The sequence below is a fragment of the Hemiscyllium ocellatum genome, chromosome 17, assembly GCF_020745735.1.
Source record: "Hemiscyllium ocellatum isolate sHemOce1 chromosome 17, sHemOce1.pat.X.cur, whole genome shotgun sequence".
NCBI lineage: Eukaryota > Metazoa > Chordata > Chondrichthyes > Orectolobiformes > Hemiscylliidae > Hemiscyllium > Hemiscyllium ocellatum.
Window position 1 is genome coordinate 38,634,604 of NC_083417.1, and position 14,663 is coordinate 38,649,266.

The 14,663-nt window shown below is 38.9% G+C and overlaps 1 protein-coding gene across 1 annotated transcript in view; it reads right to left on the minus strand.

Moving 5' to 3' along the window:
* LOC132823706 (ninjurin-1-like) overlaps positions 1 to 12,663 on the minus strand; it is a 243,170-nt gene extending 230,507 nt beyond the window's left edge. Inside the window, exon 1 of the mRNA XM_060837685.1 lies at positions 12,456 to 12,663. Within this exon, the coding sequence (XP_060693668.1) occupies positions 12,456 to 12,488 (33 nt within the window). The 5' untranslated portion in view covers positions 12,489 to 12,663. The remainder of the gene's footprint in view (positions 1 to 12,455) is intronic.
* Between the last annotated feature and the right edge of the window lie 2,000 nt (positions 12,664 to 14,663).

Genomic DNA, 14,663 nt, shown 5'->3' on the forward strand with positions numbered 1-14,663 from the left:
TTTCAATCAAATTAGTAAGTAGAAATCTACAATTCAAAGTGAACTGGTTGAATAATAATTGAGAAATTGTAGATGGTGGCCAAAAAATAAATATGTGCACATGTTCTAAACTGTAATAGCATTCTTCATAGTGATGAATGTAGAATTCGCAAGACATGATTTAATAATCATAGAGAGTAGTGTGATTATTTACCAATATTCCACAAGGAGAAAGTATACATAACATTGAACCTTAAATGAGAACTTGAATAGTCAGAACCATTTGTCATTGAGAAATCAATATTGTGTCCTGTTCCTTCATCAAAAAGTGAATACTTCTTGAGGAAATTAAATGTCAAGTAGTAAACCTAAAATAGATTCTAACCAGAAGAAAACAAAAGAGTAATGATTATTTACACTATGATTTATTTTATTTTCTATTCTTTATAATTATAATGTCCATTGAATGTTACATTATAGTCTACTATTGACAAGGTTAACAGTGAATAACTAGCAAGGTAAGAAGTCAGATTTGAGCAAGCTAATCCATAATACATAGGGCTATGTGAATTCTTGTACATTGCATTAGAATGATCTATTGCTTGTTGATTTGGCTTTTCTTTGTTTCCTTCCAAAAGGGTGGCATGGTAGCTCAGTGCCAGAGACCTGGGTTTGATTCCACCTTGGGTGACTGTCTGTGTGGAGTTTGCACATTTTCCCTGTGTCTGTGTGGGTTTCCTCAAGGACTCTGGTTTCTTTCCACAGTCCAAAGATTTGCGGGTTAGGTAGGTTGCCCATAGTGTTCAGGATTAACCATGGGATATGCATATATATTTTTTTAAATTAGATTAGATTCTTTACAGGTCCTTCGGCCCAACAAGTCCACACTGACCAGCCGAAGCGCAACCCACCCCAAACCCATTCCCCTACATTTACCCCTCCACCTAACACTATGGGCAATTTAGCATGGCCAATTCACCTAACCTTCACATTTTTGGATTGTGGGAGGCAATCGGAGCACCCGGAGGAAACCCACGCAGAATGGGGAGAATGTGCAAACTCCACACAGAGAGTGGCCTGTTATAAGAATAGAGTGGATCTGGGTGGGATGTTCTTCAGAGGGTTGGTGTGGACTCAATGGGCTGAATGGCCTATTTCCTTACTGTAGGGAATTCTATGTTTACGTTGTACACTGATTTAGACCTATTTTGCCACATGTTGCATTTTCTTTTAAAAATGGTTTTATTATAATTTACTCTGACAGTACAGAAACTTGCACAGTAAATACATGCAGTATCTACAGGAAACATATTGGCATTTGTAGTCAATAACTGAATAAATATAGAAGATTCCATTGTTCAGCTTAAAGGATCTTTATATATAAACAAATTACAAATGGCAGAAATATCAGTAAAAAGTAAGCTTATAGTTGTTCATTGGCCTTCATAGATGAATTTCTAGGATCTTAAATTGTTATCCATGAAAATATTTGCACCAAGCTCCAGTTTTCAGAGTTAATGGTTCAAAATGCTTATTATTGTGTTAATACAACTGAAGTCATTTGAGTGCATCCCATGGGATGTTTAACTAAATAGGAAAACAACAGTAAATGAATAAATAAATCAATTAAAATTAAAGGGTTTTCTAGAAAATGGTGTGGATGTTAAGTCAGATGGAACCAGCTACATTCTGTAAACAAACTTTTTTCTAACTGAGATTTTTATCTGGCTTATGGAGAATGAACATATTCCCCAGATTTTTTATTGTGAATAATGGTGAGACTGTCAGTGCTTATTATTGTTACGGAGTGATTAAACAGTTACTTACAGTATACAGACATGGACAGTTAAACTAAGAAATCTAGAAGCTGTAGTTAGAGTAACAATGCCTCTCCATAGGGTATGTTCAAACAGTAACTCATTAATTTCAATGCCAAATCTATAAATGTGAAGGTGTGAGGCAGACGTACTTGTCCATTTGTTATCAAAATGTATGTCAGATAAAGTTAGGGCTGGTGCAATGTGATATAATTTTTTTTTAATCGCATAGTGTATCTTAATTGCTAGAGAACAATCTCTCTGGCCCTGAAAATTTAAAAAAAATTATAAGTTCGGTATCTTAGTGTTCTTTATTTTAATTAAGAAGGAAATTAACTTTGCTTTTACATTTTTACTGGATGTCTTTATGGCTGCAATTTTACCTGAATCCCAAATAGAGGTAGAGGGGGTGGAACTGAAATTATGTGACAAAGGCCGCCTCCCTCTGATTTATGTTTGAACAATATCCTTGTGACTACAAGTCCAATAATAGACAGCAGGTGGAGTCATTGTGATTATGCAGCTGGAAGTGGAATTTTGATTCATGTCTGCAATGACCTGATGGAAACTCAGAAGCTTCATGGCACCATGGTTCAGTGGCAATTCCCTGCAATATTCACCTTAAGGTTTGTCAGGCAACGTGGGAGGTCCAGAAGGTGAAATCCTGCAGCTTAACTAAACTAGCCTGAATTTGGGTCACAGAGGTGGCCAGACATCATAGTGCCATATGGAGAACCTGACTGAGCAATGCTTCAAGCATGTCATTTGGAGAGCTTGACTATGCAATGCTTCAAGCATGTCTTCACACTTCATTGCCAGTGACAAATCTCAGTTCTCTGTAATGGGAAAATATGACAGTGCAGATATGGGAAAGAAAGTGGCAGTGAGTGGAGACTGGAACATTCACTCAGAAAAGAATGGCAGGGGATGTGACACTGCCAAGCCAACAAGACAGTCCAGAGTGGTTGAGAGTATGTTTCTGGAACAGCACAGTGCATCGGGCAGCAACCGAGGAGCAGACAAATTGACATTTCAGGCATAAGCCCTTCATCAGGAATCCAAACAATTTCCAAACAAAAAACTGTTCCTGACAACCATAAACCCAGTCAGCTGGTTTCCAATAAAGAGGTCCAAGTCATTAACTTAAGTGATGCGATTTATGAGAAAAGTCTTTAAAAGTAAAGTTCCAATATATCTAAAGTGATCATTCTGTGAACTTACTTAAAAAAAAACAATTATAGGCCTCTCCACAGGACCACAAACATATCCCTGTCTACAATCTTTTAACACAACTCCTCAAAAATGTTGAATGGTGCATCTTCATAACAATAGGATAAACCTGCAAGCAATCCATACTAGAGTAAGCTGCAGTTTATACTTGCAAGCAGCTAGCAAGTTCAAATGCAGCAGCCAGACATGACTGGTTTAGGATGAAGGAATCACACATAAATTTGGCTTTTATTATTTTACTTCGTGGGATATATGAACTGTTGGCTAGACCAGCATTTACTGCCTGAGCCTCATTGCCCTGGAGAAAGTGGTGGTCTGCCCTCTTGAACAGAGACAGTTCATGTACAGCAGGGAGACCCATGATGATGCGAGGGAGGGAGCTCCAGGATTTTGACCCCCAAAAAAGTGAAGGAATGCTGATATATTTCCAAGTCATGGTGGTGAGTGGCTTGACAAGGAACTTTCAAGTGGTGGTGTTCCCATGCAGCTGCTGCTTTGTCCTTCTACCTGGTAGAGATCATGGGTTTCAAATGGTCACATTGAAGGGACATTAGTAAGTATTGAAATTTGTCCTTTTATGCAGGGTTATTCATCTGCTTACTGGTTAAGAGTTATACATTAACTGCAAAATTTCATGTTGGAGCCTTATTTTCATGGGTGGAGTTGACTAAACTTAATACTAATCTAAATACAAATTATTGCTCTCTTTATAATTACATGTAGACATATCTGAAGCATGAAGAAAATTACACCCAAGAAGTGTAATTTTCACTTCCTGAACCCAGGCCTTGCCTGATGCCTGAGAATAACACAAATAGAATGAATTTATCATGGTTTTTAAGATTGCTTTCATTTTCACATTCAGAGACAGAGAAGTTTACGCTCACAGTGGGCATCCAGAGATCATTTGTTACCATTTCACAACTGAGTTTCTAATAGCCTATATCCCTTTATTAAGCATTGTGCTTTTAGGTAAATGGGCCAGAGAGCTCACTAAATTGAGAATTGAGGAGTACAAAGGACTTGGATTCAAATCCTAGGATCCTTCAAATATAAATCAAATGTGTGCCATGACTTAAAATATAGAACAAAACTGCAGAAAAGAATGAGCGAGGCTGATCACATTGTTACACTTAAGACTTGCTGATTGATACAGGACTTCCCAGAGTAGTTATGCCTGTGTAAGGTATTTTAAATATATAGGCCCCTTCATCTTCAAGCTGGCCTTTGCAATTTGCTACTTCTGAACATGAACCTATTCTTCCTTGAAGGAAGGGACTGTCTTGATAGAAGCAGTGCGATTGCTATCACATTTCTGGATTTGACACCACTCCGATTAGTTTTCAGCTGAGCGCGATCATCTGCCAGTCCGGAAATTCAGGTTCAACTAATATTTAACATAGTGACAAAAACAACATGCTAATTGTTGATTTTAACAGTTGTCTGAATGGTGAAAAATTGATGGCCAAACCCAATTGAGACATTCTATACCAGCTTATCCGATGAGCTAAAATAACTGACATATATGTGAATGGACGATCCAGGCATGTCATAAAGTCAGTTAGATCCTTGTGTGAAGTGTATTTACAAAAATGAATGACCTAAGCAACTGGATAATGGAGATGTTGTAGATATAACCCATCTGGATTTCCAGAAGGCGTTTGATAAGGTGCCATACAAAAGATTCATTCACAAGGTAGGATCAGATAGGATTAGGGGTAATTTATTAGCATAGATAGATGACTGGCTGATGGACAGAGAGTCAGGATAAATGTTTTCTTTCTGGATGGCGAAATATAACTAGTGGGATGCCATAGGGGTTGGTCATTGGACCCCAGCTATTTACAATCTACCTTAATGACTTGGATACAGGAATAGAAGGCTCCATAGCCAATCTTGTAGACAACACAAGAATAGGCAGGACAGTAAATTGCAATCAGGAAATAAGGACCTTATAAATGGATAGAGATAGGTTAGGAGAGTGAGCCAAAATGTGGCAGATGGAGTTTAATGTGGAGAAGTGCGGAGTCATGCATTTGAGTTGAGAAAGTGGGAAGCCTTTAAAATCCAACAAAGCATAACTAAAAAATACAATGAAAAGAGTGAAGATAAAATTTGAGGGTAAGCCAACTGGTAATATAAGAGACTTCAAGATTATGCTATATATATAAAGGTAGGAGAGAGACAAGAATGGACACTGGGTCACAAGGAGATGAGTTGGAGAAGTAATAACAGAAAACAAGAAATAATGGAGGAATTGAATATGTACTTTGCACCAGTTTTCACAGTGGAAGACACCAGAAATATACCAAAACTTTGAGACAAAAGTGAGTGTAGTGGCCATTAGTAAGGAGAAGGTGTTGGGGAAGCTGAAAGGTCTGAAGACTGCTAAATCATCTGGACAGGATATACTGCATGCCAGAGTTCTAAAGGAGATAATTCAGGAGCTTGTAGAAGCATTGGTGGTGATCTTTCAGAAATTTCTGGAGTTAGGAAGGGTCCCAGAGGACTGGAAAATGGCTGGTGTAGCACCCCAGTTTCAGAAGGGAGGCAGATGGTGGGAAACTTTAGGCCAGTTAGCCTGACCTCTGTTATTCGCCAAGTTTTATTCTTAATGATGAAAATGCAGAGTGCATGGACGTGCATGATAAAATTGGGTTGCGTCAGTATGGTTTCATCAAGGGAAGGTAATAGCTGATAAATCTGTTAGCATTCTTTGAGGAGGTAACAGGCAAGTTAGGCAAAGGAGAACAAATTGATGTGATAAATTTGGATTTCTAGAAAGCCTTTGACAAGGTGCCTCACAGGAGGTGACTAAATGAGACAAGAGCCCATTGTATTAGAGGCAAGGGACTGGCATGGATAGAGGATTGGCTGATTGGCAGAAGGTGGAGTGTGAGGATAAAGGGTGTTTGTCAGAATGGCCACAGGGATCTGTGTTGGGTCCACAATTATTCATTTATACATTAGCAAACTCCATGAAGGTTCTGAGGGAATTGTTGCTATGTTTATGGGTGACACAAAGATAAGTGTAGGGATAGGCCCTGTCAAGGAAATGGAGAGGCTGCAGAAGGACTTCAATATGGATACAAAATTGGCTTCTTGGTAGGAGGTAGAGGATGGTGGTGGAGGGTTGTTTTTCTTCCGAGTTCAGGATTCTCTTTAGGTTCATATGCAGGTTCAGTTACCCTTTAGGGAGGCAAATGCAATTTTAGCATTCGTTTCAAGAGGGCTAGAATACAACAGCAGAGATCTACTGCTGAGACTGTATCAGGCTCTGATCAAACTGCATTTGGAATATTGTGAGCAGTTTTTGGCCCTGTAATCTAAGGAAAGATGTGTTGGTATTAGAGGGGATCCAGAGGAGACTTCCAAAAATGGTCCCAGGGGTGAAGGGCTTGTCATATGAGGAATGATTGAGGACTCTGGGTCAGTACTCTATAGAGTTCATAACGATGCATGAGGAACCTTATTGAAACTTAAGAATACTGAGAGGCCTGGATAAAGATGATGTAGAGAAGAGATTTCCACTTGTAGGAGAGACTGGGTAAGTGGAGAGACTGGGACACAAGGACACAGCCTCAAAGTAAAGGAATGACCATTTAGAAATGACAGGAAGGGGAACTTCTTCAGCCAGACAGTGGTGCATCTATGGAACTTATTGCTGCAGGAGGCTGTGGAGGCCAAGTCATTGAGTTTATTTAAATTAGAGATAAATAGGTTCATCATTAGTAAGGGGATCACAGATAGGGGAGAAGGCAGGAGAATGGTATTGAGAAACATATCAGTTATGATCGAATGGCAGAGTAGAGTCAATGGCCTAATTTAGCTCTTAAATCTTATGGTGCTATGGGATTAATGAGTGAAAGCGAGTAAGGGAACATGTTGTGTGGAACAGTGAGAATGGTAGAGCATAAGCCTTGGCGGGAGTTGAATCCACCAGAAGCGATAGAGTAAGTGTGAAGTAGCAGAGAGAAAATAGTCTCACTTACCCTGGTAGAACAAGAAAGGTCAATGACCTTCTTTCAGCACTGCTGAGGTTTCCATTGAATTGTGGAGACCACATTCATACACATAGTAGCTGGACTGAGCTGGAAGGGTCTGGTGTCTTGGCATTCTCTGCCTGTTCTAGGGTAAAGGATGACTTTCTCTGCACTATCCCATTCACCAGGGCCTCCAGGTTGCTGTTCACAAAGCGAGGTGTTCTATGTCTGGGGTGAATGTCTTCAGTTGTGCAGGACAGCTGCAGACTGCAAGGACTTGACAGGATGAATAATGATCTTTTAACTATGGTACTAGTGCTAGGGATCTCAGGACATTCTGGTAATGGTGAATACTTATGGCTATGGTGAGTGGAGCATTGCCAGTATTTTCTGTTTCTCTAATACTAAGTTACAGATATTTTATGAAGTCCTCAGGCTCCAAACATTGGCCATTATTCTTATTGACTGTTAAGAGTGTGCTGGAGGGCCTGGAATAAGGATGTCCCTGTACCTTACCTTTACTCAAAATTTCAAACTGCGTATTATCTAAAATATGACTAGAGAAGTAAATTCTCTTTGTTTTAGCTTGTGTTATATAAAATAACAGGTATCCAGTGGATAATAATTATACTAGCCTCATTGATGATGCAAGAGAGTTGCTTTCTCAGATCCCTAAAAATGAAATCCAGCTATCATTTAAAATTATCTTCTTTGTTAAAATGTTTTATTGGGCTGAGAATGTGGCTGCCAGCATTGACACAAACTATTGTCACACTTCTGTCACACTTACACACAAACAGACACATACAAAATTATCTGAATTAAAATTCAATTCAGAATCGATCTGTGAAATTTGAAAGAGTCGAGAACAGGTTTAGAAGGATATTGCCAGGTTTGGAGGGTTTGAGGGAGAGGATGAATAGGCTGGGTCTTTTTTCCCTGGAGCCTCGGAGGATGAGGGCTAACCTTATGGAGGTCTATAAAATCATGAGGGGAATGGATAGAGTGAATAGACAAGGTCTTCTTCCTAGGTTGGGGGAATCCAAAACTAGAGGGCATGGGTTTACGGTGAGAGTGGAAAGATTTATGAGGGACTGAAGGGGCAACTTTTTCACAGTGGGTGGTGCTTGTATGGAATGAGCTGTCAAAGGAAGTGGTAGATGCTGATACAATTACAACATTTCAAAGACATCTGGATGGGTATATGTTCAGTAAAAGTTTAGAGGGATATGGGTCAAATGCTGGCAAATGGGATAAGATTTATTTCGGATATCTGGCCAGCACGTATATGTTGGACCAAAGAGTCTGTTTCCATGTTGTATATCTCTGTGACTAAATGATCTCAAGCACTTCATGAAGTCAATTGCAGAACATCTAAGCAGATGCATTTTTGTACTTACACTTGAAATAGCTCCCTTTGGATTCTTGGGGCCATTAACTTTCATTCACAGGAATGTTTACTGTGTCATATCAGTGGACATTGTAACAGTTACATCTTTAGCCACATCTTTCTCCATAAGTTGTACTCTCCCTTCCATATTTCTGAATATAACCCAATGATGTATATCCATGTATTCATGCCCATGATTACTCATTGTATCGTTTTCATTATCCACATTATTTGACATTGCTTTCATTGACAAGGATTACATTATCCACAATAACAAGTTATTGCTGCAAAATTTACCAAGAATCAAAATGTAAGATCAGAAGCAAAGCTTTTTGACACAAAGGTCAGTGGGGCTCATTTCAATGATTGATTGAGATATTGTAGCTGGTTCATAGATCTTCCCTGGCATAATGTTATTTGCCTGCTAATTGCATTGTATGAATCCTGTCATCGACCACAAGATTTTTGTGAAATGTCTTTTGTGTGTTCACACTTATTTATCAAATAGTTGAAAGATAACAATATAATGGGGCAGATATTGTTAGTTAGGGTGAAAGATCAGACAAATATTTTAACTTTTCATAATCTGCTTTAGGAAGACATTGTACTTATTGCAAAAATGGTTTAAAATGAATGTCAGTAGCTCATCCTACCAATAATTGGGATTTTTATGAAAATATTTTCCAAGCAGGATAATTATCTTACAGAGACATTTCTTGCAGGATATTTTATGCTCTTTAAATGTGAACACCAACATCAAGTACTTGGCTGTGAATGTTCTGAACAATTTTTGATGTTCACAAATTTGAAGTAAACATAGATTAAAAGTAATGCATTCAATCATACAGATAAACTGCAAGGAGCTTTTATTAACTCTGAGAGGAAGACCATCAATAAAGATAATGAATGTTTCTCGCAAAATTCAAAATTTAAAACTGTAAATACTCTGCTGAAGTGGTAGAGTGGGTCTCTTCATTAAGGGCACAGATTGGAATAGGTCAATTGGTCTCAAGTTTGCTAAATTAATGTCATGCAAATGAGAGCTTTTATTATAGCAATTTGCTGAAAACATTTTTAAATAAGCCCTCAAATGGATTGTCAAAAATTACAAATGAAAGAATGAAGATTATCAACAGAACAGGAATCATACCAAAAACTAATCAGACACAATTTGGTGGATATGTATGGGAGGTTTTGAAAAAGTTCAGAGATAGAAGCCCCTACAATGTAGAAGTAGGTCATTTGGCCCATCAAGTCTACACTGTACCACCATGCTACCTCATAATTCAGGAATGATTGGACAAAATTGGACTCACTAGAAACTTTCTTTATTGGCAGTAAGCAGTGTACTGAAGCCTGAATGAGAGAGTGCCAAAAGCTATCTTGGGTTTAGTGTTTAGCACGCACACATTTAACATTTGCTGAAGGGTGTAGTATAGGGACCTGTATCCAACACTGACCTCACACTAATGCTGCACAGTCTTTCCATCACAAGAGAATGGTCTTTACCATCATGCGAAAACAGAGAAGCAGGAGTACAAAGGGCAAAGGGGAGAAGGAGAACATTGAGGAGGATAAGAAAGGAATATTACCCTTTTACACTTGGAATGTACAGAAAAAAATCTGATTCATACATTTATTAATAGCCTCAGTTCCAATTCCTGTCAGTAACAGCTCAGACCCATTACCTTTGGACTATTACTTCATGTTTTTGGCCACAATGCAAAAGCCTTCATAAAATTCAAATTCCAAAGCAAAATTATAATTTATTTAAACTATATTGTATGAAAATATCCTAATCATCCTGCATATTCCCTTGGTGCCAATCTTCCATTTTTTTCTTGTGCTACTGTGCTGTGCTACTCTAGTGTCTGCAGCATTGCTGATAGAGGATGCTGCTTTACAGTGGGTTAGACTGCAGATTGATGTGGACGGAAACTTCCATCTGCTCTGGGCCTAGAAGGCCCAACTTTAGTCTGTGCCATTTTGACATGGGTGACAATGGGATGACTGGATGAGAAATGCAACAGGGGTACTGGCAGAATGGCAGGACCAAGTAATGTACACGTAACACAAGTCTCAGGCATTGACCATCTCCAACAAGAGAGAATACACCATTACCTTTTAACGTTCAATTGACTATCATAACTAAATCAACTAAATATGTCAACTTCATGATTTTTAACTCTGGTTTGAGGATACAGTTTTTTAAAAATTTTAATTGAGGTTAAAACATTATGCCTATTGACTAGCATGCAAGTAATAATGTGTTCAAATGACTGCTACTTCACTAATCTTGTCATAATTCTGCACCATCCAACTCCTTACAGTAGATAATTGGTCTTAAATTTCTGGATTGATCCATCATCTACATATAAATTTGGGTAGGAGCAAGCAGATAGATATATGACAACTGATCAATTGATTCAATTCAAAATGATTTTAAACTATAAGGTAAAAACTGATTAAAGGTGAATATGAAATGTAGCTTATCCTTGATGCCAACAAATTAAATCATACAATACTTAAGGCCATGTTTTATTTCTTTCTGCATTTCAGCATCATTGAAGTGACAAACAAATCTGAATAGCCCAATTAAAGAAAACTTTAGTATTAATGAACTAAATTGACAGGAGCTAATTCAAATCACTTCCAGTTCATGTCAACTTCATCACTAATTAAGTACATGGTCTTCTCTCCAAACATAGGTCCAAATTTTACTGAATTAAAGATTTCTTTTTGAAGGAAGTTTCATGCAATAACCTAATACATAACTTGAACATAATTTTTAAAAGTCAACAACAAAAACAATGTATGTCACATTAACTTAGATGTTCCTAAAATAATTGTACAGTGGATGACACCTTAATTGTTTAATAATGCTTTAAACAAAGGAACATAGTTCTGTTGAAGTAAATTCTTAGAGTTCATTTTAGTGCAAATAATTGTTTATCAATCAGATTTGGTTGCTTGATGGAAAAAACAAAACACTAGGATAAAATGCCACATATTCTGCACACAATCATCTTCTGTTACAATCTACTACACTCAGGTGTGTAGTGAAAACAGCTAGTTTCAAAAGAAAAAATGTTTTTTCTCTTCAATTATGACCTGAGGTATATTCCACCAATACATCTGCCAGCTGATTTTGTCCCCAGTTCACAAGACTTTGCAAACAGAACTTTATTAGCATGCCATTTGGGAATGTTTTCGATGCTGTTGGCATTCACAACAAAGACACATTTCCTTGCAGAATTGCATTACAACACAATCTGTGACACTCCCTCCAACATTGACACTCTGTAGCAGCAGTGTGGACCATCTATATTATGCACTGCAAAAATTCACCAAACTCCTCAGGCAGCTTCTTCCAAACCCACAATCAGTACAATTTAGAAGGGCAAAGGCAGGAGATACATAAGAACGCCAGCACTCTGACCTGGAAATATATTGCTGTTCCTTTAGTGTCACTCAGTCAAAATCCTGAAACTTCCTTCTTAATGGCATTGAAGTTTATCCGCACCGGATAGATTGCAATGGTTCACGAAGGCAGTTCCAGCAAGCTTTGAATGGTGAGATGGGAATCTCAATAGTGAAAACAAATGACCCATTTGCATTTATTTATATGTCATTTGTATCTAATTTCACCTCATGGATCTGAAAGTTCTTATTCCCTCACGCAGCAGAAAGAAACTCTACGTAGACAATTTCCAACATGAAAGTCAGAGCTCCAGCTTGCCACTTTTTCATCCAGGTCTCCATTTTGGACAGCATTTCCAACACCTCAGAGTACAGCAACTACCCACAGCTACCTGCCACCCCCTACCATCTCCATGGAGTTAGGATATGCAGCTTCCACACACTACCATGGCACAATCGCCACCTACTTAGAATAAAATTCTCTTCTCCAGTGGTGCACGTTAAAACATTCCAACACCTGTCATCATCCAACAATGCGATAAAATAAACAGTAATACTTGGAAATAAACAAACTGGTTATACCGGAGCACTCTTGTGAGATATATAAAACAAGCAAGACCAGAATGTATTACTCACATATTCATTATGCTGTGCCAGAACACGGAGCATGATGCAACTTAAGGCTCTTAGTTTGCTCCCTTAAAGCTCATTCACTTTGCACCTACTTAGATTCTCACTGCATCTCTGCCATGTCTTCCCTTGCCTTTTCGCACTTTGCCAACTGATTCAGAACTAAGAGTTTCACATTTCTCCTGTTGTAATCTGCATTTTACCACACATTCAAACTAAATGCATCCTGGTTGTCAGCAGTAAACAGTCAAAGGGTGGACCTACAGTTGTACAGCACCATGTTATGTCAATGTCAAACCTACAGTATGCGTTAGTTTACACAACAAACAAACTGAATGTGCACTAACCAGCTGCAATCTTCAGGGGAATAGCTCTCGGTCAAGTTGCGTATTCAGTCAAGGGGGTATTGGCACAGTAAGTCAAAGGCATCCCCTGAAATCAGTGCAGGAGCTTGGATTTGGTCCATTGGCCACTCAGGTGTCCAGCATCAATGTGTCTATAAAGTACAGTCTGGGAATAAGAAATTGTATGTCTTACAGATCCAGTTAATTGCACTGAGTCCAGTCAGAGATCTGGACACTCATCAGTAGGGGCTGTCTCTTAAATTCAGTCAGAAGTATGTGGAGTTTGCAATGTGGATTTCCACCAGATTGTTTTTTTGTTTAATCATGGGATGTGAGCATTGCTGGCCAGCATTTATTGCCTGTTCCTAGTTGATCTTGAGAAGGTGGTGGTGAGCTGCCTTCCTGAACTGCTGCAGACCATCTGCTGCAGGTGTATCTACAATACCTTTTGGAGGGAGTTCCAGGAGTTTGACCCAGTGAAAGTGAAGGAACAATGATATATTTCCAAGTTGGGATATTGAGTGGCTTGGAAGGGAACTTTCAGGAATTTTCAGATACATGGTGCTCCTATATATCTGCTGCCCTTGTCCTACTGGCTGAAAGTGGTCATGGGCTTGGAAGATGCTGACTAAGGATCTTTGGTGAATTTCTGCAGTGCATCTTGTAGATAGTAGACACTGCTGCTACTGAACTCTGGTGGTTGAACGAGTGGATGTTTGTGAATGTGGTGCCAATCAAGTAGGCTCCTTTGTCCTGGATGGTGTTAATGGAGCTGCACCCATCTAGGCAAGTTGGTAGTTTTCTATTACATGCCTGACATGTGCTTTGTAAATGATTGATAGACTCTGGGGAGTCAGGGGGTGATTTACTTGCTGCACTATTCCTAGCCTGATATTATGGCTGCTCTGGTTTCCTCCCACAGTACAAAGATCAACAGGTTAGGTGAATTGGCCAGAGTACATTGCCCCTCAGTGTCCAGAGGTGTGCAGGTTAGATGGATTAACCATGGTAAAAGGAATGGGGTGAGGGCCATATCTGTGTTGGATGATCTTCGGAGAGTGGATGCAGACCTGATGAGCTGAATGGCATCTTTCTATACTTCGGGGATTCTATGAAGTAAATTATGAGGAGCATTCTAGGATGTATAGAGACTATAATTGCAAAGGGGAGGAAATCAACTTATAATTGTGGGAGAAAATAGAACATGGGAGAGTAAGATGCATTGTGGGAGAGGGTTATTGATGGTCACCATTAACCAGGCTTCGATGGGGAGACAGTGCATTATTAAGTCTGGCATGACTAAGCTGTATATGTGGGCCTCAGGAAATAAAGTAGGGCGATTTGCAGTTAAATAAAAAGTGTTGGTTGGGATCGTAGTGAGGATCAATGCCAGTGGTGTTGACAGGAAGTGGAAGACAGAAAAAAACTTGAAAATTGGGGTGGGGAGGTGCATTTACAATGAGAAACTAAGCCTGTCACTCACTCTGTGATGCCCTAGCTCATCCTTATTAAATTCACAAATGCTGAATCAAACTGGAAATGGTTGCATATGCACCTGGAATGGAATAAGTGTCTTTGTCTTCTGTCTGAAGGAAGGGACTCAAAGTTGGTGAGAAATAAAACCCTTCAAAAGGCAACAGCATTAAACAAACGCTTATACAGTACAGGTGAAAGACATCTGTCGTCACAAAATGTTTTATGTGGACCTCAGGCACTGACATATTGCGTCGACTAAAAATTCCGACTACAAGCATTATTGACAACATCATTCAACATCACCAACCAATCTGACTAATTACTGTGAAGCACAGATAATGCCATGGCAGCTTTAAAATGGACCTTAGTTGTCAAAGTATCAATTACTTTCCAA